This window comes from Agelaius phoeniceus, chromosome 1 (assembly GCF_051311805.1).
Source record: "Agelaius phoeniceus isolate bAgePho1 chromosome 1, bAgePho1.hap1, whole genome shotgun sequence".
In the NCBI taxonomy this organism is placed as follows: Eukaryota; Metazoa; Chordata; class Aves; order Passeriformes; family Icteridae; genus Agelaius; species Agelaius phoeniceus.
The window spans coordinates 130,630,229-130,656,162 of NC_135265.1; the positions used below are offsets into that span (position 1 = coordinate 130,630,229).

Sequence of the window (25,934 nt, forward strand, 5' to 3'; positions counted from 1 at the left end):
GCCATGGCGCCGCTTGACGTCACGGACGGCGCGCGGCCCGCGCGGAGCGGCGCGGTGATTGGCGGAGACGCCCCGTGCGCGGCGCCGGGAGAGGGAGGGAGGGAGCGAGGCTGCAGCGCCGCGAGCGCCAGAGCCGCACAGTCCGCGCCGGCCGCCTGCCCGCACCGACGCACCCGTGCCCGCCCGCCCGCCCGCCGCGCACAGGTAACGGGGCCGCCGCCCAGAACCGGCTCCTCTGGCACGCGGCAGTCGGGAGCACTGAGCGGAGCGGCCGGGGGACATTGCCCTGCTCCCCCCGGCGCGGCTCAGCGGGGAGGGAACGGGTCGCGGGGACTGCTGCGCGGGGCGACGAGGGCCTTTCTCCGCCGGGAATATAGAGGGAAGCGCCGGCGGAGGGGGCGGCAGGTGAGGGCGACCCCGTACCCGCAGGGAGGGCAGCGCCGCCCCCGCCGGGTGGGGGCCGGGGTGCGGGCGGCGGGCGCTGCCGGGTGTGGTCTCCGGCCCGCAACCCTGCCCGGGCGCGGAAGAGTCGGGGCGGCCGCCCCTCGGCCGCTCTCGCTTCCCTCCCTCCGCCCAGGCCCCCCCAACCCCCCCTCTCAACGCCCAGGCCTTCCCCCCCCAACCCCCCGCTCATCCTCCCCGCCCCGGCCGAGGGGTCCGGGCGAGAGCGGCGGCTCCCCCGGGACTGGAGCGGGCTCCTCCTCCGCCGCTCCCCTCCCCCGCGCCGAATCCCCCGGGGATGGACCCGCGGGCTTTCCCTATTCCGGGGCGGGGACGCGGCATTCTCCCCCGGGGGCGCTGGGCGGAGGGGAGCGGGATCGGGGCGGGCCGGGCTCCGGCGCCCACCCGCCGTGACAAAGGCGGCGGGCGCGGCGCTCGGTGTCCCCGCGGCGGGCGCGGCGCAGGGAGGGAGGGGCGGCCGCAGCGCCCCGGGGCCGCCCGCCCGCCCCGCCCTCCGCTCCGCCCGCCCCCGGGCCGCTCCATTTTCTGCTGTCACCGCGCTCGCCGTGCCGGAGCCGCGGCAGCGCCCAGCCCGCGGGGGCGGCGGGCGGCCCGCCCGCCCGGGGATGCTGCCGCGGCAGCCTGCGGTGCCCCGGGGGCTGGCGGCGGGGCCGGCATTGCGAGCACGTTTGGCCCGGTCATGGCGAGCGGTAAATCCCCACCGCCATACGGTTGCTTTAAAATGGCTCCTTAACCCCGCCGCGCGCGGTGTGGGCGAGCTCTTCAACGGGCGTTCGGCAGCAAACGCTCGGTTTGTGCCTCCCTGCTGGGGACAGGAGCCGTTACAACTTGCAGTCACCTGAAATGTTAGAATGTGCTTAATTTGTTCCCAAAGACTGAACATAGCCCTGCCATTGTTTCTTCTAACATCACGTATAATGGCAAAAGTGGTTTAAAATTAAAATGTTTGATTGGGGTGTGTGGAACATAGAGAAATAGATAAAGCACTCATTACCAAAACTGGTTCATGCTTTAATAATCTTGTTAAACTTTAAAGGATAATGTATCCCCAAAGCATATTACCAATTCCTCCAGATGATCAAGTTAGGATACACAGAAGGGTGGGGAGTCAGGGAGAAGTATTTTTACTTCCTCTGTCAAAAGAAATTTCTTAATACCTCTGTTTAATGGAGTTTGATTTATTTTAATTTTTTTAAGTGCCAATAGGACAGATTATGAAGCATTTCTGCCCGGTTGTGCTATCTGAAATACTGATGTTGAGGTCTTATTTTTAAGTAGTAAAATTTTCTTTTGTTTGTGAAAGCACAGCCTCCCAGGCCGAGCAGCAATACCTGACACAGAATATCCCATTATGGGGATTCCCATTTTGGGAAAGGGAGTTAGCATTGTGGGAACGTGTACAACTCACAATTTAGATATTTGTTGCACTGTGACTTTTTAACATCCAGTGTGGAATTTAATTTGCAGATGTTTATGTGAAGTACCTCTGCATGTAACCAATTCTGTTAAGGCTCAGAATGCTCCTTGGTATTCTTTGTCCAGCCTTTATTGGGTTGTCTCCTGTGGAAAGCTTCTTATTGGATATTTTCTTTGTCAATTTTGCTGCACTGATAATGTAGTCTTATGAAAGAGTGGTGGCAAGAATTAGGATCATTTTTGTGCATAAGATAGAAATTATTTGGTTTCAGTTCACCTTTGGATGTTTTTGTTTGTGTTTATTAAAATAACATACTTCTAAAAGTTTACAGTTTTTCATGAGGAATCAGTGACTTTTAACTCTCTACTCCATGTGTCCATGTGTTTGAGCAACCAGTGCTGCTAGTATGCCCTCTGTGCTGGATTTCAGTTGTACCTCTTACAGTTCCAAACTAGAGAATACACGTTGCTCTGCCTATGAAGTTAAAACGCCTTTGTCCTTGACCAATGTCTGAATAATGCCTCACTATTTTTCCTCTTTAGAAATATCAGCATGGATAAAAATGAGCTGGTGCAGAAGGCCAAACTGGCTGAGCAGGCTGAAAGATATGATGACATGGCAAGTTGCATGAAATCTGTGACTGAGCAAGGAGCTGAGTTGTCCAACGAAGAGAGGAATCTTCTCTCTGTTGCCTATAAAAATGTTGTAGGAGCCCGTAGGTCATCCTGGAGAGTCGTCTCAAGTATTGAACAAAAGACGGAAGGCGCTGAGAAAAAACAGCAGATGGCTCGAGAATACAGAGAGAAAATTGAGACCGAGCTAAGAGACATCTGCAATGATGTGCTGGTGAGAAATAATGAAACTGTTGATCCATTTTTACTTAGAGTTGCAGAGTAAATGGTGCTGGGCCTCTGGGACTATTTCTAGTCTGTCAGTAAAGCTGTGGTCTCCTATGCTATTTCTGACAATAAGGTTTAAAAAAATGTCTTGAGTTTTTCTTTCCCTCTAATGTGCTCCTTATTTATATACAAATTATAGTTATGAATGCTAATAAACTTGGAGGCATGTAGAAACGTTATTGTATGTAAAGTAGTAGTTATGAAAGGTTAACATATTTCCCTGAGACTGAGCTGTGTACAGGTTTAGTTTGGGGGTTTCTCCTCCCCCAGTGCCCTTTCCCCTTTAATGCAGTATTTGTATCCTAAGATGTCTTCGATTTCTGCAATTTTAATATGCTGCTGTGGTTGTAAGAGGTAGTTCTTACTCTACGGAAATTGTGCCCCTCCCTGGGTAAGATGATGTAATGTTAGTTATGACTCAGCCGTGCAGAAAATTGCTTGCAGGAAGAGGCAGTAGAAATGCTGTGATACCTGCTTAAACTTAAATTTTTTTTGTAGCAAACTCAAAGGGTGTTCAAGTTAGGCATTTCTTGAGACTTGTAGTTATGTTAATATGTGCATGTGTACAGCAAGCAACACTCTATTTTCACTGGGAGGTTGGTTTATGAAATCCAAACCTCTTCCAAATGCTTATTCCAGATTGTCAGTTTTTTTCAGCTGCACACTCCTGTGGTGCTTCAGTGAGCACGCAAGGAGCAGCTGTTCAGTCCTACAGCCTCTGGTGAGGTAGAGGTTATGTCTGCAATAGACTTGTCCACTGCACTGTGGATGCTGCTGGCTGTCATCCCATATGTGACAAGGGATCACCTGCAGGTGACAGAATGACATGCAGCATGAGAGAACGTTAAATAGCTAACTGCCTGAAGGTCTGATACCATATGAATGTTAAGATCAATGAGTAGCATAGATTTTGCTTGATGTGTGAGATAACTAAATTATACAGGTGGTGATAGCTTCTAGAAGGCTGGTTCTCCAAGGGTTTGTAGGAGTCAGCATGGGTAACTGAGTCTTGGCTTCCAGTTCAGGCTGGCTGCTATGGTTACTGTAACACACCCAATTTTGTATGTTTTGTTATCTCGTGGAAGGATAGCTCTTTTAACTTCTACTCTGAAAATGAAATGCAGAACTTACTCATAGGAAAGAACTGATTGACTAGTACTTGTGTTGTAAAGTGGTGGCTCATCTATTCAAGCCAAGAAAATGAGGATCTGAGTCTGGCATCCTAATTAGTTGTTATTTCTTTCTTTAATTTTTTTTACTAATGTGAAAGTTGGGGTGGGGGTGGATGCTTACAGTTCAGGGTCTGAAATTCTTTTGTAAACTACGTTTTGGTTTAAGAAATTATTTTAATTAAATTTGGGCTTATAAACCTTAGAAGAATTTAGTGTTTGCAATTAATTTTTTTGTCTGATAATAGAAACTAGGTTAAGGTGAAACTAGCTTTTATTGTGCATGCTAAATACAAAAACTAAAACAAAACCCAGCTTTTGAGTTTGCTGCAACTAGAGTGCCTGGGAGGGGAGGAATATGGATGGGGAATCTTGTTAAATCTTGTGAATCTCAAAATGGACTTGAATTTCTCTTTGTGTTAATGAGACATATATAATTCAAAGAAGTTACTGTTCTTTGACATGCTACTATTTTTAAGAAGCTAATGACTGACTAATTTTTAACATTGCCAGTCCAAGTTTTCTTAATACATTAAAGAAAAATTACTGTCCAGAAGAAACAATGCCTTAAGCAGTGATTAGCAGTAATAAAACCAGTTTTTTAGACTTGCATTTAAAAAGAAAAAAATTACTACTTTTGTATTCAAATGATAGGATATAAAAATACTTTTAAATGACATGTGCTACCTTTGATGTTGCCAATTACTTTGAAGATTTAGATTTATATTTAAAACTATACTCTTGTTTTCTTTCTTGAAGTATCCTATGCATGTTCATTCTTACCTAGAAATGTGGCTGACACAGAGAAAAAAAGAACTGTGGTAAGATTCAGTTGTTTAACATGAACACAGGAGTCTGTACAATGCTATATGCAAATGTAGAAGTCGGGTTTGGTTTAGTTTTTGGGGTTTTTTTCAGAAGGTCTCTGTCATTTTTATGCAGCATAATCTAATCTACAACTGTTCACAGAAGTGAAAAGTGGGGCTTACCCAATCTTAATTGGTGTGACATATACCATTAATTAATAAGACCTGAAATATTAAACTTTCAAAGCTTTTAATCATGAGCCTTATGAATTAGAGTACAAAAGCAGCTCTGCAACTTCTGTATCTTTTATTGAAGCTGTGGCTCTGTTTGAGCTGTTGTTGTGTCTTCAGTTGTCTGCTAGTGTCTTAAGTAATGTTTAATGCCCAGGGGTGTTACATCACAGCTGAGAATGACTGCCGTCCTAACTTCAGTGTTGAAGGGAGGAAAGCAATTTAGAGAATGTGTTTGTGAGTAGAAGAGTGTGGCCAAAGCTGGCTCCTCTGCAGCTTCCTGCTCTCTTCCCTCATTTATTGGAATGAAATCTAGTGTACTGGAAGAAATAGCTCCTCTAATCCTGTAGATACCAAATATACCAAACTCCACCTGGGCTTTGTTTCCATCTCTTCTAATTTACAGAGAGAGTAGGGGCAATTAATGACGAACTTCTTTCTTGCTTCATCCCTCTTGGGCCCAATCATAAAAGTTTTAATAGTTATGTGGTCAGTTCCAAATGTTTATTTTTCTCCTTTACACTGACCTTGCAACAGGAAAAGACAGCATCTGCATCCTTGCCACTTCCTGAATCTTTTTTCTTCAGCCTGCCATGGAGTGCATCTACAACTCTACAAAAGAGTTGAACTCATCCTCTTGTTTTCCTGCAGCCTCAGAGTGCTGCTGTACAAAGAAGAGACATCTTAAATATCTTGTTCCAGCACCATATGCATTTAAATATATTAAAGCATAATATAACCAGCTCTGGTTTGGAGTTGGTCTGGTAGTGCTGGTAAACGTCAAATAATTGTGGCACATTGAGTGTAGTACAAGTTCCTTGCACTGTGACCGTGAAGACTGTATTTCCAAATTCTTCAGTAGTAATACAGTGTGTGTGGTGCTCTGTGTAAGGAAGTACATTGCCATACTTGAACATCTGAAAAGTGCTTTGAGTATTATAGAAAATTTCCAATTGATACAGGAAATTAGGCTTTTAGTTAAATACTTTTCCTCATGTTAGCTGTGTGTGCTTTAAGTTCTGTTTCAGTTTTTATAGTAGAAAGGAGGGTCTGTCTAAAGTACCAGTATAATGATCTATAGTCAACTTACATATGTCATTTCCATAATAAAAATCTTTATTAATATAACAGGTGTGGATTTTCTTTAAACTGCCATTAGCAGAGAAGTGAGTTGTAACTGAAGTGATTCAAATTAAATCTGCAGTAAGCTGAGTTTTTCAGCTAACAAGGGTTCTGAAGTACAGAGAAGAATGGAGAGGTCTTTGAATAGCTAACACCCTGTACTGCATGGATGTTAGAAGTTCTCAAGAGCTCTGTTAGCTTTCAGGAAGTCTCTTACATCAGCTAAATGTAAACTAATAATTGAAAACATGACTGGCTATCTTTGCATTAGTATGGATATAATTGCAGACAGTTGCACTCTTCCAGGCTGGCACATCCTGCAGCAGTCCCTGCATGTGCCCCAAGTGCTCATTATGTGACAGTTCCCATGTCCTTGCCCGATGCCCAGTCTTCCCCCTCCAAGTTCCACTGCAGAAATGCCCTAAGTAAATCTCCTCTGGCAGTACCCAAGCACCCTTTCACCATTTCTTTTCCCTTTTAGTTGTTAAGGTCTGGAGAACTTGTGCAAACCTTGGCTGCCCTTCAGCCTTCTGGAGTTACTGTTACACATTGGTGCTACTCAGCACTTTTCCCCCACTCCTTTCCTGCCAGAAAAGCAGCATGTTAATGGTTAATGGTGTTGTTTAGGACCGTCCAGTAAGATGAATTGTTTGCTTTCTTCCCTACATTATTTCTTCCAAATTTCACCCTCAGAAGCCTAAAAATGTACTCCTTGTGCGCTCATACTTGAGATTTCTTTGCACTTGTTATGGATGCTTCACTTTTTAGAAGTGGTAATCGTGAGAGCAGAAGGTTCAGTTATATCTCAGATTAGTGACTTTAGGTTTCCATATCTTTTTTATGTATATTGCTTGAGAGGGGGAGTAGAATGTTTAGTAACCTGTCATGGGGCTGCAGTTCACTGGGGGAAGGGGGTGTGATTCCATTCCGAATGCATCTAAATGGCTTTTTAAAGAGCATACCACAGAATTAATGCCTATTGCCATCATTCTCAAATTACTGTGGAACTATTTTCTAGTTGCCTGCAAACATCTAATAAGTTACTATGTTAAGTTCTATAAAATGTTTAATAATTCTTAATGATAGGGTTAGGAAATTTGGTCTTCTCTCCTACAGGAAGCCGTATGTTTTTTGACATGCACATGTGAAAATTGTCTTTTTAAAACTCAGCCACTGCATGCTCAGTGTGTCCTCCTGATAGTTAAAGTGCACAGCTAACCTGTAGACTGAGGTTACCATACAACCTTCTTGCTATGATGATATCTGCTACTAAAAGAAAATTGTGTTCTGACTGAAAATCACTACCTTCAGTTCTGTGATTCCTTCAGGCTTGCTTAATTTTTTATTTTTTATTGCACTTTGTCTTTGAGTTCTGTGTCATTTTTTCAGAAAAAAGGGGAGACATTTGTAGAACCTTCTATTTGCAGAAATGTCAGTCACAGAAAGGGGTGATTAACATGTTGAAATCTGGGAGTTCAGTGCCCAGAAGAATTGAGGTTAGAAGGGAGGTCACAGTGTTCAACTCTGGTCAGAACAGATCTAGTTTGATCACTTTGCTCAAGGCCTTGTCAGTCACATGTTTATAATCTTTAAGCATGGAAATTCCGCAGCCTCTCTGGGCAGCCTGTTTTAATATTTGTTCATGTTGTTAAGGAAAGAATACTTGCACGTAAGCAGAGCTTCTCAAGTTCCAACTTGTCTGCTGCCTCCCGTGATGTCACTGTAGATCTCAAGGAAGAGTCTGGTTCCATGGTCTCTAGGCAGCTGTACACAGCAGTAAGATCTGCTGGAATTCTCTGGGCTGCAGAAACCCATCTCTCTCAGCCTTGCCTTGTCCCTCATGTGCTCCAGCCCCATAGTCCCTTCAGTATATCTTTGTTTTTCTTGTGCTGTGGAGCTCTAACCTGGACATAAAACTCAAGATGTCATCTCAAGTTGTTAAAATTTGCACTAAAAGATAGTAATTGGTAATGTGTTAGTTACATATGTAAAAATACGTGAGTACTCTGGTTCACAAATGCTTCTGTGAATGAACTTTTATATATTGCAGAGCAAAATGTAGCCAGGATTTGCTGACTTAGAAGAGTAATTATAATTTAAGCTTTTGTCGAACTCTACAAGTCTGGCTTTTTCAGTAAGGGTTTGGTTGGTATCATTGCTCATATGAATTGAAGGTAGGAAGCAGAGGCAATTTGTATCAAGCTCATTATTTCACTCACTTCCCTGATTGTAGCTACACCCTTTCAGGTTTGGGGGTTTTTTTGGCTGTTGGTTTTTTATTTTGGTTTGGGTTGTTGGTTTGGTTTTTGTTGGGTTTTTTTTGTTGTTGTTGTTGTTTGCCTGTAGTGAAAGCAGTGCCTAAGCTAGACTAATTTCCTTTACTTTGGTAAGTGATTAGACTGTTGCAAAACTGTTGAATCTTTGATAATTAAATCATCATTCATGGATCAGTTTAAATATGAGATTACTTGTGTTGTTTTTAATTTATTCTAATCTTAGCAAGAAGGGCATCCATAATGTTAACACATATATTTAATGCTCCCATTTATCATGAAATCAGCTAAGGTGCTCTGCATAAATGCAGCTACTTCTTACATTAACTCTGCTTGCACATGGGTAAACACATATGTGCATGTATCTGCATCTTCTTGCATTTATTGCAAGTAGCAGAAACCTTTATTATAACCTGCTGTACTAATCTCATTTGGCATTAATGTTTAATAATTTGCTTTGATTTACAGTAAAAAGGTACAGAGTGCTTATACTGTTCAAAAGCATCGAAGTAACAACTTGCTTTATTTGACAGCAGCCTTCATTGTTCAAATACTTTATGTACCTACTGCTGATACTCAGTTCTAAACAGCAAAATAAAGTAAGTTGATAGTTTAGTCACCTGTGACAGATAACTCTTCATCTTCTTTGTGCTGCTGAAGGAAGAACTTCATTGCATGTACTTGCAATTTTGTGAAGCTGATCATTGTATTTGTTTCAATGGTTGGTTGCTTAGAAATCTAAGAAGCAGAAACACTGCATTGCTAATGTATCAGCTTCTTGTGCATGTGGAAGCTGTAAGTGATAGAAACATAAAATTTAGAATATGAGCAGAGTTAGTGCATTATCTCTGCACATCTGTACAGACAAATACTGCACTATCTCTGGTTTTATCTGGAAATTTCTGTCTCGTTACCATGCACGTGCCAGAAGTGTGTTTGTGAAACAGGTTCTCAAATGCTTTACTTGTGCTCTGCTGTGGGCACACATCAGCTCCTGCCTCTGAAGCTGGTTGTCCATTCAGGCAGTAGTTGATTACCATTTTTAAATAGCTTGGGAAAGCTTGTGCTATTAAAGTTGATTGAACAGAATTAAGATTGTGATTATTTCTTAAACTTTTTTTTTTTTTAACTGAATATTAACTTTTGTGCAGTGGATTATTTTTCTTGAAAACTGACAGAAGATTGGCAATGCCTCTTCAAAGGGAAGTAATAAAAAAGTCATTTTCTGCTGAGACCAACAGTAAATTCTTAAATTTTTTTATCAGATATAATATGTTGGACTCAATGATCTCAGAGGTCTTTTCCAACCTACTTGATTCTGTGATTCTGTAAGGCAGCTCACATGAGGCTGAGAAGAGTTGTCAGTTGGTGGTGGTAGGGTTTTTTTTCCTGGATATTACCCTTTGTGATTATGTTACAAAAGAGTCAACAGAGGTAATCTGATCTTTCAACTGGTCATTTTTTCCTAGTGCAGATTTACATTGCTAAAATGGCATTTTTCCTAATAAAATGTTTTTATTAACACTGTATGTATAGTGAACCCCTAGTCAATCCATATTCTGCTTCAGGAGGTTTGAAATCTGCTCAGAGTGCTAAAAGATAAATGGCTCCTGCTTCTATTTCTGTGCAAGGATAAAAAGTGTTGCATCATATTTATGGGGAGTTTTATTAATATTTGTTTAGAGACCAAAACTGTGGAGTCTTAAGACGTGTTCTGGTTTGGAGTACAGCTGCAATAGCTGTAGCTGAGACCTACATCCTGGGCAGAAATTCTTACCCAACTCAGTTGGTTTCAGTTTTCTATTATCTCAAGTTTTACAGAGGATGTTGTGAAAAGAATAATGATTGATGCATCTGGTACCATTTTATTTTGATGCAAGTCCCCAATATTCAAGAAGCAGTTTAATGAGGTGATGCTGAGAAAAAAAGGCACAGGTAAAAATTACATACTGACTTTGATCCTCAATGGAAACTTATTTATTAAGATCTATAGCAATGCATCAAAAATATTAAGACTTTAATCCTAATGTTTTTATATTAAGTGTCTTTACAGCTGCTGCCTTTCATATGAGTTTCCTCAGAGTGGGTTACTAAATTGGGGAGGTATTTTTACCTGTGCTTCAGAATTTGGTTCCCTCACTGTCATGTTTGTTACACGTGCTTTGGTAGAAAACAATAATGATTGGCTGGAAACACCTGAGGAGTCTTTTGAATTATCTCAAGAGTGTATCCTGATACAAGGCACACTTGCCTCCCTTGCCATAAACACAAATTGGAAAGCAAAGCAGTGGAAGAAACTAGCTGGTAAAGGGCATGGTGGTCTGAGCTGGGGAAGGCAGATCTGCAAAGGGAGCTACATGTGTGGCTGTAAGAGTGTGAACTGAGATGCTGCTCCTCATTGCCTCAGGTGCTGTGTGTTTCTTGTTTTGCTGACCTGTGGTATGTCCATGCCAAGCACCCTGTATGCATTTTTGTGCCTACATCTGCTTCTAACTGACTTGTATCTCTCTCCCAGCATATGTCTCAGCATGAAGATGATTTTTCAGGGTGTTCTACTTCTTCCATGTTTCCTTCACCTGCCCATAGTGATGCTGCTTTTGTTCTCTTTTCTAAGGGAGCACATTTAGACTGGCTTACTAGTACTTTTATGTATAAACTAAAATTTCTTGCCATTGTTTCTGTCATATGGGATTTTCTTCTGTCCATTAGTCCTTTTAGATCTTTTTTTCAGTTACCATCTTGCTACTCAGACTTCATTTCCTCTGCTCATTTCCTTTCTAGATCTTCACCAGATTGACTACAGCGAAACTGCTAATCAAGTGTACCTTTCTCTTGCTCTTAGCAATTCCACATCTCCCCCTGTTGCATAAATACTGCAAATTACTCAGAGTCAAATTCTTCCCTTCCCCTTTAAGATCCATTGTCCCAAATTCTGAATTCCTCTCCTGCTGAGGGTCATGCTTCTCGCTTCATCTCTTCCAGCCAGCCTTATCACCTTTCTCAAACTTCTGCTGCTTTTTCTGTGGGCAGCCAATTTGATGGGAAGAAAGAATAACTGATACTGAGAACAGGCAGCAGGCTGCTTTCCTTCTTCAGCAGATGTTTCAGCAGAGATCTCCAGTGCCTCAGCAGCCACTAATACTGACAGCTTTTCTTATATTCCTCTTCTAGTGAGCAAACTAGTAGAGAGAATTCTGTAGGTGACTTTAAACTGTAGTGTCACTTTTGGCTGGAGTAGAAGGCTGAGAACAGTCCTTTCAGTTTTCACAAGAGGGATGGAGGTCACCCATGAGGCAGCAGTTAGAGAGCCCTTAATCTCAAACTCGGGGCAGAGCTGTAATCAGGAGCAGCATAGTAAGCCTGGGTCAAAACAGGGTTTGGAAAGGGATTGTCTAAAAATATTACCTCTTAAAAATGCAAATTCTTGTCTCTCTCTCTAACAATTCAGATGAATGTGTGTAAATAAAATGGCCACAAATGGTTTAATTAAACCCTCTTTAGTGTGTGTGCCAGTCTGTGCAGTGCAGCTAATTGTATGTGTTGTTTTATAGCTTGTAACTTTCTTAATCCTTGTGTGGAAAACAGTCATGGAAAATCACTTGCTAGCTTCTAATGGGAGTTGATAGGAGTATTTTTTTAAATGAAACTGAGAAGCAGTTTAAAAATAAAAGTAACATTAATGTACAGGTACACAGGTATCTGCAGCTTCTTCTCTGGTGCATTGTGGGTATTTAGGTTGTTTTGATGTAATGGGAGTTTGAACAATGTGTGGAATGTGGACAAGAAGCCTTTTAAATGTTATTACCTCCAGAGAAACCACATCTGGCTCAGAAAATCCCTGGGCATTGATGGAGGCTAAGAGAAGCATGAGGCTTTCTTGCTTTGTTCATGTGGATTTTCTAGTGGCATCCCCTTTTGGGCAGTGTTGCAGTGAGGTTAGCAGAGAGAGAACTCCTGTCAGCCAGTATGATCCCTCTTGTGTTCTTACAACATCTTGGAGAAGAATGCTACTTACATCCTGAAAATACCAGGCTGTTGTCATTAAATATTAACTTGGTGTCAAGCTGAGCTTAAAAAAGATACGGTTTGTTTCATGTCTTTCATGAATTTAAAAAACAAGAGTTCTTCCATGTCATCTTTGTCCCTATGTCATATACCATGGGTGGGCTGACAAGTGAGTTGAAGTCCAGCTAGTACTCTTGTGTAATTCATTCTCAAAATTAGAAAAAACATAACTATTGTTAGTGTCTTTCGATACTGCATGAAAACAAAAACACTGCTTGTTTAGTAAACAAAAAGCCAGGTTATTTCAGAGAAGAATTGATAGTATTTAAAGTACCTAAAGTTTATCAGTGTATTCTCTTTTGAGTTTTCCCATTCTGCACCTTGGTTCTTTTGTGCAAGAATATCTTTTTTATTTCTCCTATAGTTGTAGTGTTTTCATTCATTTAAATATCTCAATAATTAATTTTTTCATATTTAAAAGTAAGGCTTCTCATTCCCAGTACTTTAACTGTGTATTATCCACTAATTGCTCCTACATTTTCCTAGAATCTGATGACTGTTCTTATTTTCCTGCTTGTCAAGAGGGAAATCTATAAATAGAAAATGGAGCTGTTGATGCAGTCATCTCTAGTGTATTAATAATTATCTAAAGTTTCTAGGCAATAACATGTACTGAGACCAAGCCTTTAATAAAGGGAAATAAGCACTGAACTAGAAGCAACAAGGCAAAATTGAACATTAAAATAAAATTAATTTTATGTTCTTATGGTGGATTTGGGAGTATATTTCTGGCCCACAGACGTCATTTGCCGAAGATGCAAATGCTTTTAAAACAAGAGTGGTTTTAGGCTTCAAGTGTCAGGAAAGGACTCTTCAAGTCTTTGTGTTGGCTTCCAGTCTTCAACTGCAGGGCTCACCACAGTTGGACAGCTGAAGCATGTCCACTTGCAGTAAGAAGAAGGCAGAATTTCAGGAGGAGGTTGGCTGTTGGGGTTTATTGGTAACTACTTGTTAGGCTTCTTTCACATTCCTAAGTCTGATAACTCTTAACCTTTCAGACTTGATCTTGCAAAACCACAGGAGCCTTGATGAAAAGCCTTTCATCAAAGTGGCTCAGAATGTGATGTACTTCATGTTGCCACCTGTTGACTGTATCCTGTTCAGGCAGTAGAATATGTGTAAGAATGAAGGAAGTCAATTTCTCTCCAGTTTAGTGTTTAAAATAAGCCAGGATTGAAATTCAACATCAGGATAATTCAAGTTGTATGCTGACAGTGTCTGGTATGACTTTGGAGACAAAGACTTCCCATTAGTACTTGCTGAGGGTGAGGGAACATACCAAATCCTACCAATGGTGTGTGGGCACAGCTGACATCTCCTGAGTTGGAGTGTGTTTGTTGGACAGTGCAGAGAGGCAGAAAGCTGTTGGCTTCGTCATAGCCAGGTCTGAAGTGTTGAAGCCTGATCTTTGGACAGCCAGCATATTAGTAAGAGTTGATAGTCAGATTTAGCACATCCTTTTTTAAAAAAAGGTAATTCCCATTAAATCTTTCTGAAAAGACTTACAAAAAGTGCTAGAAGCACTTGGACAAGGTGTTACAGGTTTGGGCTGAAAAGTGCTCTAAAATGCTGCTGCATCTGCCTAGTTGACTACAATGGTATGGTTTGTTTCACAGCAGTTAGATTCTTGCTGTCAAAAGCTCTGACAATTACTGCTGTCTCCTTGGGGGGTTTCAAAGGCAGGGACTGTTTAGTTTTGTTCAGAAAACTCTTCCTAGCAGATGCTGAAGGAGATGCTGTAATTAACTGCCCGTGTGTTAGTATATATCCAGCCTGGATGGGAGTTTCACATGGTAGCAAGGAACATGAACAAGCATGAGACCTTAACTACACATAATATAATAGTAGACATGGGCTGCATGGACTGCAGTTGTCAGGGTGCTATATGCATTGCAGTGATGCAGATCACATCAGCTTAGTAAATACAGATCACCTAACTGAGCCAGTCTTGGACTAGCTGCTCCAGCTTCAGTGGCCTGCATGGTGATCAGCTCTATACTGATAAACACTGCTCTATCAACTCGTAAGGGAGAGAGAAGGTGGCCATGTATTGCTGGTACTACATCAGCTATGCAAAAACAGCCTGTCAACAGAACTTAAATACCTAGATATTCCTCCTTGTGGAAAAAAAATGTATCCTCCAGAGATGCTTTGCAGTTAAACCTTTTAGAAAAATCCACAAGATAAACAGTATTCCCCATAAGCTGATGTGTTGGCAGATAAAAGTTTAGTAGTTTCATTGGTCTTACCTGTCTGGCTTTCTGTAACCATACCATGTCAATGCAGGTTATGCTTTCACAGCCACTCTTTTGGATAAATCTGTACCTTGAATCTTCAGGCTAACTTTAAAGGAGTGATCTGTGTCTACTTCTGCCAGTAAAAGAAAATAGATCCTTAAATAAATGGACTAATACAAACAGAAGAAACTGAATTTATATGACCAAATAAATAATAGGGTAGGGATCTCCTTTCAATCATTTCACATGCTAGCTTTTAAATATTCATCTGCTTGCAGGGTTTATTGTTGCTGTTTTTGAAGTACTTGGCATAAATAAAATTCTTCCAGAGATACGTGGCACACCAGTCCTACATGTTTGTATAGAATAGACTCTTTCATCCAAATATGAGTAAGCTCCCAGTGCAGTTTGAGTTGGAGTCTCTGCATTGGCTATATTCTGTGAATATCTGTTCAAAGGGATTTTCTCAGTTCATCAGTCTTTGAAATTCAGTATGGCTTTAGAAGTTCTTGCAGTACAAGATTTACAGTCTTCAAGCTCATTTTGCCCTGCTGGTGTTGGTCTGTTTAAAAAGATAATTAGTAGTCTTCCCTCCTATCTGTCTACTGGTGCAATTCACCCATGCAGTTTGCAAACAACTTCACCTCATTTGTGATCTAAGTGAAGTTTAAATCTTGGAGCTTGGTTCCTGCTGTGTGAATGAGTAGAGCTGTACATTTTAATCAAATGACCTTCTGTAAGGATGAGGAATAATTTCTGTGTCTGGAATCACTAAAAATATTTTGGTCTGGCCGATTAATGGTGGATGCAGAAGAAGGGCAGCTCCCCACGGTGCCAGAAGTGTAGGTGCAAACTGACACACCTGGTTTAATTGAAGTCTCACAGAGAAAAACTGATAAGGAGCCTTGTTTTCAGTAGCTGGCAACCTTCAGTTGTCACTGGAGGTCCTTGGCACTCATGAAAATGTCGTAGCTGCAAACCCTGAAGCTCTCTAGTGGTGAGGGCAGAGTGTGTAAGGAGTCACAGAGAGTTGAGGTGTGTGACCCATAAACCTGCTGGCCTCCTGCTACATCCCAGCCTCAGTGGGACAGAGCTGGCTCTGAACTCTTCTCCTGGCGTGGTGGGATGCCCTCAGAAGGGTGCCTTTGGCATGAGGCAGCTCAGCAGCCCTTTTGACTGTCTCCAGAAAAATACTTCTGCTGCTGACTGGCTTGTGTTGAGTTCCTTCTGTTGCCAAGGAATTGTCTCAGCTGTCATTTGGATGGGAAGTGAGGACATGCAGGATTTTTCAGTGTCTCCCTGTGTGGTTATAAAATGAAGCTATATACCAAGTCCCACACTACTGAAAAGGCCTAATATTAAAGATAAACAAATAAATCCACTATGTTGAAGCCACTAAAGAAAGTCCACTTACAGGTTTTGTCTCATTGTAGCACAGGCATGGCTGAACCTTGTCTGACTTTCATGTCTGTCAGCCTGATTTCTTTATTATCTGCCTGCTGCAATAGAAATGAGAGAGATGCTGTGATGGATAGCTTCATTTTGAGGAGTTTCATGCAAGTTTGAGTCTACCAATAAATATCCTTATTCATATAAATGAATTAGCAGTACTTTGATTAAAGAAAAAAGCAACCAAAACAAAAACCAAGACCAGACTTGCTCTTCTTGCTCTTTCTGTGAATTACAGTTTTCCATAGCTTAATACTTGGCCTGCTGGGCAGAGCAGGTATCTCAGGTGTCCATGTCACAGTGCAGTAGTTTCAGCCTGTCCCAGCAGTGTCCTGTGAGACATTCATTTAACCTGCTGGATGGCCTTGAGAAGAAAGTGCTGTTAAGCAGCCATCATTTCTGTAAGTTGGAACTAAATTAGTTTGTCTGTTTCTGTGGTATCCTTGGAAGTAAAAGCTAAAAAAGTGAAGCCAAACTGCAATGTCAGTCATCTAATTTATACAGGAAAAAATGGCCAAAAATCTGTACTAAAACCTCTTTTAAAAAATTATTTTCTGCATAGCCTTCACCAAGTATATGTAACAGCTTCTGATTGAATTCTGACTATTCAGGCATGCTGTACCTTTTTGACTTTTAAATAACTGGCTTTTCTTTTAGAGTCTGACTTCAAGCACTCAATATCACAAAGTTTGACAAGCTTGTACCTTAATTTGAATGTGTTGAAGCTAGTGATTTTTTTTCCTTTTTCTTTTCATCATAATAGAATTCTTGCTAAATTACATGACTGCCTCAACTATGTTAACTTGCTATGTTAACAAGCAGTTAGAATAATCTAGAAAAACCTGGTGTTAAATGTCAGCCCATGGGGAGGATTTGGTGGAGTGACTCTAGAGAGCTACTTTGCTTTGGAAGATAATGGAAATACCTGTTAGGGCAGCACATAAAGTCAGATAGAAGTGCTACAGAGCTGAATGTCAGATTGTTAGCTGTCTGGAAATGCAAGAATACAGGTTCACCTTGTGGTTTCTTGCTGGGAATGCCAGTGGAGCATTAAAGTTAATGGGAGCTGGGCTAAGGAAGCTTATTTATTGCCTGTGTATGTAAAATAATTAGGTCTCTGATTTGGCAGCTGATGATATCAAATCCTTTTATTGTATTTTGTAGATGCAAGCTTTCTTCCATGGTATACCCTCTGCCCAGAGTCTTTGGACTACCTTATTTCTGCCAGAGTTCTGTATAGTGATTTATAGAAAGCCATCCTTTGCTCATGTAAAACTTATCTGCTAAATTGACACAGCCTCCTTCTCCCCATCAAGGCACACAATGCAGCATTCTTTTTAAATCTAGAATTGGAATCCAGAACACGTTCTCTAGCTGACTGTTATGTAGGATGTGAAGAAAATAAGCAAGAAGTGAAGCTGTCTTGACTTTGAAATAAATGGAAATATAATTGAGTTGTTGGTTCAGCATATGTTCAAAACACTGTGTTCTTTGTTTCCCTTTTAGTCTCTGTTGGAAAAGTTCTTGATCCCCAATGCTTCTCAAGCAGAAAGCAAAGTTTTCTATTTGAAAATGAAAGGAGACTACTACCGTTACTTGGCTGAAGTTGCTGCTGGAGATGACAAGAAAGGTACTGTATGTCACCTTGTAGATAAACATTGTCCAGTTAAAATGCTTTTGGTGGGGTAATGACACAACCCTAATTTTAGAGTAATTCTGATTTGAGTGTAAATTTCTTTAGCAATAGGCTTCCTGTTTTCTGAAGGAAAATCATAGATTGTTGGGTTTCAAATGAGTTACAGAAATGTTCACATACGTACCAATGGAGGCACAAAACAGACACTGAGTCACAAAATCTTGAAATTGTCTCCAACTTCCACATGCATGTATCTGGTTTACCACTGAAGCACTGGTTTATGCATTTCTGTCTGCCTGAATCTTAGGGGTTTTACCTCTTAGCCTTACTCTTGCCATTCCTCCTGCATTTCTACAGAATATAGGAAGTCTGCATAGGTTCAATGAGCAAAGAGACTAGAAACAACCTGGAGGAGAAAAGGTTTAATAAAATTAATCTTACTGTTAGGAAAGTTTCTTCTGTAAACATGATAGTTTAATGTCCAAATGTCTTCTATTTTCTCAAAATTCTTATATTTTCATGTAAGCAGCTTGTCACAATTGTAGGTAAGTTGCCTTCACCTAATTTTAGTTTAAAAAGTTAATATTAGGTATTCATCATTTTGAGTTCCTTTCCTGCTGTGATGGGAACCACCCTAACAGCATTGCTGCCTCTGTGCAGAGTCCTCTTCAGTTCAGAGCAGTGCATTAGCAGGATGCAGCTCGCTGCAAACAGTGCCAGGCTGTTTCCTGGAGCCACTTGAGGGCTGCTGGCAGTGTGCCCTGAGGAGCAGCACAGCAGCACAGAGCCAGCCTGCTGTGTCAGACTGCCTTGGCTGCCCTGGGGATGCAGGAACCCACAGGGGTGAGGAGTGCTGAGCTGTGCAGCCCCACTCTGCCCTCAGCAGCACCTGCAGCCTGTGGCTAAAGCCCCCAGTGTGGCACAGAACAGCGGCTGTGGGACCTCAGACTAGATTGAGCCTGGCAGAGATGTGAAACAGACATGGAATAATTTCAAGGGGATAGATGTGTCTGCTTTACTGGCATGTGTTATATCCACATTACACAGTGAAGCCCAGTTTTCCCAGCATGCTGGATAATAGGGAGTTAAACAGAGATCCTCATACCTAGTATGTAAGGCTGGATTTGATTTCTGATGTTTACTGTATGCAAACTGAGCCAGTCTTGGTGACTGCAGAATTGTATGTGTTACCATTACTTTAGATCTGTTATAGAGAGTTACTGTGTTTTCCTTCGGTGATTTTAGTGATCTCTGTTCAAATGCATAGGAGGTACAATATTTTGAGTCCCAAAGTTTCTTTTTCTATTGAGGATTAAGTAACAGGCTCTAAAATTAGACTGTGAAAATCTTTGTTTAAAGTGCTTTTAAAGTTTATTTTTATTTAACCCAGTCTCCTGGCTGAGCAGTTTGTGGTGGGTTTCCAATTTTTCAATTCATCCCCCTCCTCCAGTGTTTCATGTCACATGTTTTTCCTGTATGTTGTCTGTGACCTTGAAGAAGAGCAGTTGATTAATAATTATATAGGAAAGAATGGCTTTTGAGTGGGAGCACTAAATACAGCAACAATATAAAGCTCCCAATAGTAGGAATTGGATTTTTATCTTCATAAACCACATTGTTTGTTTTATCGGATGGGGCTTCCTTACAGCAGTCTAGGAGACAGGAATGTCAAGCAGGTACCTCACTCCATTTTATCCTTTAACTTTGGAGCTGCACTTCCTAAAGAATTCAAAGTTAAAAACTTTTTAATACTGTGTGACTGATTTAAAAATTAACAGAATACAGTGAATTATGCACTAAGTGCTCAAAATTGTTGCTCAAAAGGTAACTGTTTTCTCAATTAGGGAGAAAAAAATACATTTTTTGCTTTGAAATTATGTTAAATAAAAATTACTAGAAAATAAAACTCTCAGCTTCATTTCCTGAAGTTACTTGTTTTTCATTCTTCTTATTTTGCTTTTCTTAAACAGCACCATTTTCTATTATGAGAGGAGTTAAACATTTCTCACAATTTCTAAATTTAACTTGCAGTAAACCTAGTTCTTCTCAACTGCAATGTACTAACTTCTGGTCATTTTCAAGACATTAGGGCAGCTGTTTGATCTGAAGCATTCCATTATTAGTGGTGAGTGCAGAGAGAGCACTGTTGATGAACTGTGCAGTGCATGTCCTCACTCTTCCATGTGGAAGAGAACAATATGATGCTTTAATTTTTGTGACTGTCTAAAGGTGAACAAATGGTGATTGCATAGACATCCTGAGTATTAGTATTCAGTTGTTTTCAGACTTGGAGTCTGAAAACTCCTTACTTAAATCCTGCTGTATTTTTGAGTCTTTACCTTAAAATTCCCTTCTTTGTTTTTGAATATGTGTGACTGCACTCTTGCAGACATCAGGCTGGATGCATTTCTGGTTTGATCCAGAAATGTTAGGGTTGGAATCCTTTTTGCATCTGAATTGGATGACTTTCTGCCCACCTTTTTCTCAGATGCTGGTGGAGAGCTGAGAAACAAGTGCCCCTTTGTGCTCAGCATCCAGCGAGTCCCTGGCCCCTGCAGCTTGTGGGCTGTGTTGGGCTGTGATCTCGGACTTGTGCAGGCAGAACCTGCTCTAAGGTCATGTGCCTTCAGTGAGAAAGGGAACTGTTGAGCTTTTCAATCTTCATATACACATTGTGGTTGCTGGTTTTTGCCAAGTCTTAATAACTTGTACAACAGAACCAGTTAAGAGTGACGAGAGATTAATCTTTAAAATAAAGGAGCCAAATTATTAATTTTTCTCCCTTCAAAGTTTATAGGTACTGGAACTTCTAAGTTAGGTAAAAATGCTTTCCATATCTGCACTGGAAATAGAACTATGTTGGAAGCTTTTAAAAATACATATTTAATTTGATTTGGCGTATGCCACACTATCTTTTCCGAGCAGTTTGAATGGAGACTCATAGATGTCTGTTTCTGAAAGGGTTCAGCATGACAGGCAAAGGTCATCAGTGTTTCCTGTGACTAAAATGTGTCTCTCTAATGCACTGCAGTGCTTAAAGACATTGAAATTGTGGTACTGTATCAAGTATATGGTGGGTTTTATCTTCAGTGCTACAAAACTGCTGCAATCATTTGAAAATACAAGTAGTCACAGGGCATTGGGAAGAGACTCAAACCTGTAATTTGGTCAGTTACAACTTCCCTCCTTTTTAATAATTTGAAAATGTAATTTAATAAAATCTTTATTAAATAGCGACTTGTTAGGTAAAGTATTCATTCACAGGCGTTCACTCCTGACATGGTTTCTTCATGCAAGTGTGAACACAGTCCTGATTGTATCCTGCTTACAGTGTGTGAATTACTTACTTGTTGTGGGTTTTGTTTGTGTTTGTTTTTTCCCCAAAGGGATAGTGGAGCAATCACAACAGGCATATCAAGAAGCTTTTGAAATCAGTAAAAAGGAGATGCAACCAACACATCCCATCAGATTAGGTCTGGCTCTGAACTTCTCTGTGTTCTATTATGAGATTCTCAATTCCCCGGAGAAGGCCTGTTCCCTTGCAAAAACGGTAAGTCAAAGAGGGGGAAATTCCATTTAAATTATTTGCATAACCTTTTGTCACATGGCTAATGGAGTTGTTTGTTTTTATAACACTAGGCTTTTGATGAAGCAATTGCTGAACTTGATACATTAAGTGAAGAGTCATACAAAGACAGCACGCTAATAATGCAGTTACTGAGAGACAATTTGACAGTGAGTATCATCAAAGTTTGCAAATAGATTACAGAATTGGTCTTCTGGTACTTCAAGGTGTCCTTTTTGTTCCTGGCCATGGAGCTGTGTCTGTCACTCAGAAACAAGTCCATAGTACATCATCCTTCTAAGCTAAATATTTTTCCTGCCTAGTTTGTTGGGGTTTTTTTTTTTCCTTGTTTTGTTTTGGGGTTTTTTTTTTCCATACTAAAATAACATGATTTTCTGACAAATTAACCACATTTTTCAGATTATTTTATTCAAGGAATCTAGCATGTTTAAATGATGAGTCTGAACTGTGACTATCAAACCTACTACCCAGTGTTAAACAGCATTTGAGAATACAGTGGCATCTGCCTCTTAAAGCTTCTGTCAAATTTCATATAGCTTATTCTGCATTAAAGTATCTGCAAGGAAGAGATTCTACATGAAAACTGGAAACAAAGCTAGCAAGTCCATTTAAGGACTTGTGGTTTAGAGGGTTTTTGTTTGGCTTTAATTTTGGTAAAGCTGAAATGGAAATTGAAGTTCAGAGCCATGCTATTTCCATGGCAGTTGTAAAGTAACTGTCTTAATTAATTTTTTTTCTTCCTTGGACTCAAAGCTGTGGTGTAAATTGTCAGAATAATCAAAATCTTCATCTTGTGTGTGGGATTTTTTTATCGTACTTTGAACTTTAAAACTGACAAAGATAAACATCTAAAGCAAATGAAACTTAAATGTGAGCAAACATGCAAGAGTGTAATTAGATGGCTTAATTCACTTCTTGGTCTGTGGGGAGAAGAGCTGCAAGCAAGAAATGAAAAAATAAGAAACATTTATTGCTGCCACATGTAGCCCCTTGTTAACACTTTGTGCTTCTGATATCAGAGACCTTTGCAAAATAGCTGCACTGCTTTAAAAATAACTACAAGTAAAATTGTGCAGTTGTAAAAAACTGGAGTTGCCATACTTTCTGCTTTTGCATCTAACATTTAATTTCTCTTGTGTTTTGGAGCCTTTTCCATGGGAATGGCAACTTAACACTGCTGCAAAAACTACTTGTTATTGTTCCATTTGTTGCTTACAAAACAAATGGAAGTGATTTCTCAACCTCTGTATTGCAGACAGATAGAGGGTTGGCATTGCTCTCAGTGTCTGTGTACTGTCCCCTTGAGTGGGATTGCTCAAGAGCTGCCCTCTGAATGAGTGGTTTTGAAACAGGAGAGAAGCTGACTTTAATTGCTAACTTTCCAGTAAAAATAATGTAAAGCTTGTCATAGCAATTGGAAAGCAAATTGTTTCACACAAGAACAGAAGTCAGACTGAGCTACTATAGTGTGTGAATTAGGGTAGTAGGCCTGAAAATTGATGTGAGCTTTCCATTGCAAGGAGAAAGCTGTAAACAGATGCAAGATTCCATATTCTTGAATGAGTGATGTGTCTTGCCTTCAATGCTTAGTGTGATCTGTACGAGTGCATTGATTCCATGTTTATCCACAACTTCTTGAGGTAGAAAATAACTTCTCATATGTGTGTGACTGACAGACTACAGTGAATTTCATAAATGTAAAAAAGGTTGTTTTGCTGGTTATGCAAGTGGTGAAGTCTGAGATAGGTGGGCTTTAGACAGAGATTTAGCATGTTGATCAGTTCTGTGCAGTTGCACTTTCCTCAGTTGTTGGTTGTCTTACCTCAGGTCTTGTATGGCTGAAGAAGTCTGTTCATTCTCTGTGGGGACTGAAGGCAGAACTGTTCAGAGGGCTGTTTACATATCAAAATCTGTTTTACTGGAATTGCTTGATAATTTCTTTGCTCTGTTATGAAATTTTGTTTTCTTTTATTAAATAAAAGCCAGTCCTTCTTCCTAGGCGCTTCCCTCCCACCCCGAGCAGATTGGTTAAACTGATCTCAGTGTCTCAATTGGTAAAATTGGTAATGCCCCTTTCTTAGCACTCAGGCCCTTTTGTCTTAATGTGTATTTTAGATTGGAGATGAGGAAAATTTTCATCACTAAAAGGGTTGTCAAGATTTGGGGACATGGTGGACTTGACAGTGTTAATGGTTGGACTTGATGATATTGAAGGTCTTTTCCATCCTAAATTACTCTTGTGACTGTATTCTAGGGGTGATGATTTAGGATAGAAACCTCTGATTTCTGAATTCTGATAAAATATGATAGAATTGTTCTTACTAATTCTCCTTACAAGAATAGCACTGAATTTGGGACTAATGTAGTAATATAATAATGTACTAAAGATTGCAGTGCAGATCTAGAAACAGACTATTGGTGTGCTGTTATCTTCAGTAAAATAACTTGTTGCTTAATGCCTTCAGCAAGGAAGAGTAGGTGCAGATGCCATGCATTATGTTCAGAGCAAGGACAAGGCTACTGATCTTGTACAGGTTTCATTGTTGCCTTCTGCTCCTGAAAGCATGAAATGTTTCTGATGATGGATTTTAAAAATAAAGGCATTCTGTAGGACTTCATTGGTACAGCACTGTCAGTGGAGAGAATGGTTGGTTTTATGTTTTACCACCTTATACTATAGAGCATGAATCATTTAGTTAATGCTTCTCTAACTCCATAAAGTGAGAGATGACAAATCATATTGGGCTGGGAATAGTTTGGAGGCAGCCAGCATGGAGATAATTTGGTTCACGAAATAATTTCTTGGCACTGACTGTTCTCTGGAACTGATGCTCAGTTTCCTTAGCTGGTACTTAATCTTGATATATGGTTCCTTAGTATGATTTTATGGAGCTGAAAATAACATTTTGTGCATAGTGCATGCATAGCCTGATTTTCTTCCATCCTTGCCCTGCCTGCCAAGTTGGCAGCTCAGTGTTCTGAAAGTTGCTAAAGGGGAGCACAACTAACTGAACAGAGCCAGGGGGTAGAGATTTTTATGAAATATTTTGGGGTTTAAAAAAACAGAGAAAACCTTTAGATGCCTGTTCTGAAGAAAAGTAACATTTGCTGTAGCATTGGATGTGGAGAGATAATTTTGCTGAAGCTTTTCCTTCAGAAAGGCATGTAAAACTTGCTTGAGGAGAAAGAAATTGCTGTTAGTTCCTGGTTCTCACCTGCTCAGTAGGTCCGACTCTTGCCTGCTTGTTAGTTGTATTTTAGTGAGTCCTGTAAGATACTCGGGTTTTCACTGTTCATAAACTTGCTCATTAAATGCAGTGTAGGGTTGGGTCACCTAGAACTGAATTTCCATCTTGCCATAGCCAAGAAATAGATTCATATTACTGTGTGCCTTTTCTTTCTCCACAGTGCTTAGTAGGACCTGTTAGAAGTTGCTATTATTAAGACATAGACCTTCTTTCTAAAAATTACTTACAAATTATTAGTAATAAATGTATAATAATGTACCTGTTACTCTGTTTTCTTTCCTAAACAGTTGTGGACATCGGATACCCAGGGAGATGAAGCTGAAGCAGGAGAAGGAGGGGAGAATTAACCAGCCTTCCAATTTCCATCTGCCTCATTCTGAAATTTAAACAGTAGACCATTTGTCATCCATGCTGTCCCACAAATAGTTTTTGTTTACGATTTGACAGGTTTATGTTACTTCTATTTGGATTTCTATATTTCCCATGTGGTTTTGTTTAATATTAGGGGAATAGAGCCAGTTAACATTTGGGGAATTTATCTGTTTTCATCTGAGGTGGCCAATATAGGGTTGTGAAATTTTTATACAAGTTTTACATGTTTGGCATAGTACTTTTGGTACATTGTGGCTTCCCACAAGGCCAGTGTTAAAACAGCTTTCTATGTCAGGCAAAGATGACTGCTTGCATATTGGTCTGTCACGATGGAAAAAAGGGATAATCAATGTTGCAGCCACAGGTGTAGTTAGTCTGAATATCCAAGCTGGAGCACACATGGCTGTGAATAAACTGATGTCCCATAGATATTGCATGTCAGGGGAACATGTGACATCTGTGGAATTTCCAATCAAGTGTACATCTTTGATTGCAGCTGAAGTGTTCCTTAAGACAGTTTGATAACCCAGTCAGCTTTCTCTAGAGAAGGACAGAGAAACGGTTCACATTCCATTATTTGTAAAGTTACCTGCTGTTGCTTTCATTATTTTTGCTACACATTTTATTTGTATTTAAATGGTTTAAGCAACCTAAGAACAAATGTACAAGTAAAGATGCAGTAAAAAATGAATTGCTTGATATTCATAATGACACTGTATATCGAGCACAGCAGTAAAACAAAAACCCATGTATTTAACTTTTTTAGGTTTTTTGCTTTTGTGATTTTTTTTTGATACTTGCCTAACATGCATGTGCTGTAAAAATAGTTAACAGGGAAATAACTTGAGATGATGGCTAGCTTTGTTTAATGTCTTATGAAATTTTCATGAACAATCCAAGCATAACTGTTCAGAACATGTGTATTAAGTTGATGTAAGTGGAATAAAAGTTTTATGAATGGA

General features: G+C 40.4%; 1 protein-coding gene across 2 annotated transcripts; it reads left to right on the plus strand.

Annotated features, from left to right (window-relative positions):
• The first annotated feature begins 70 nt into the window (after window positions 1–70).
• Window positions 71–25,934, plus strand: YWHAZ (tyrosine 3-monooxygenase/tryptophan 5-monooxygenase activation protein zeta). 2 transcript variants are annotated; one of them, XM_054649883.2, is made up of 6 exons: window positions 71–204; window positions 2,422–2,725; window positions 17,637–17,760; window positions 21,153–21,316; window positions 21,406–21,501; window positions 24,888–25,934. In XM_054649883.2, exons 2-6 carry the CDS (start codon window positions 2,432–2,434, stop codon window positions 24,945–24,947), a joined length of 738 nt encoding a protein of 245 aa, XP_054505858.1. In that variant the 5' UTR covers window positions 71–204; window positions 2,422–2,431; the 3' UTR covers window positions 24,948–25,934. The 2 variants fall into 2 exon arrangements, with proteins under 2 accessions (XP_054505858.1, XP_054505850.1); XM_054649875.2 differs by lacking the exon at window positions 71–204 and adding an exon at window positions 257–405.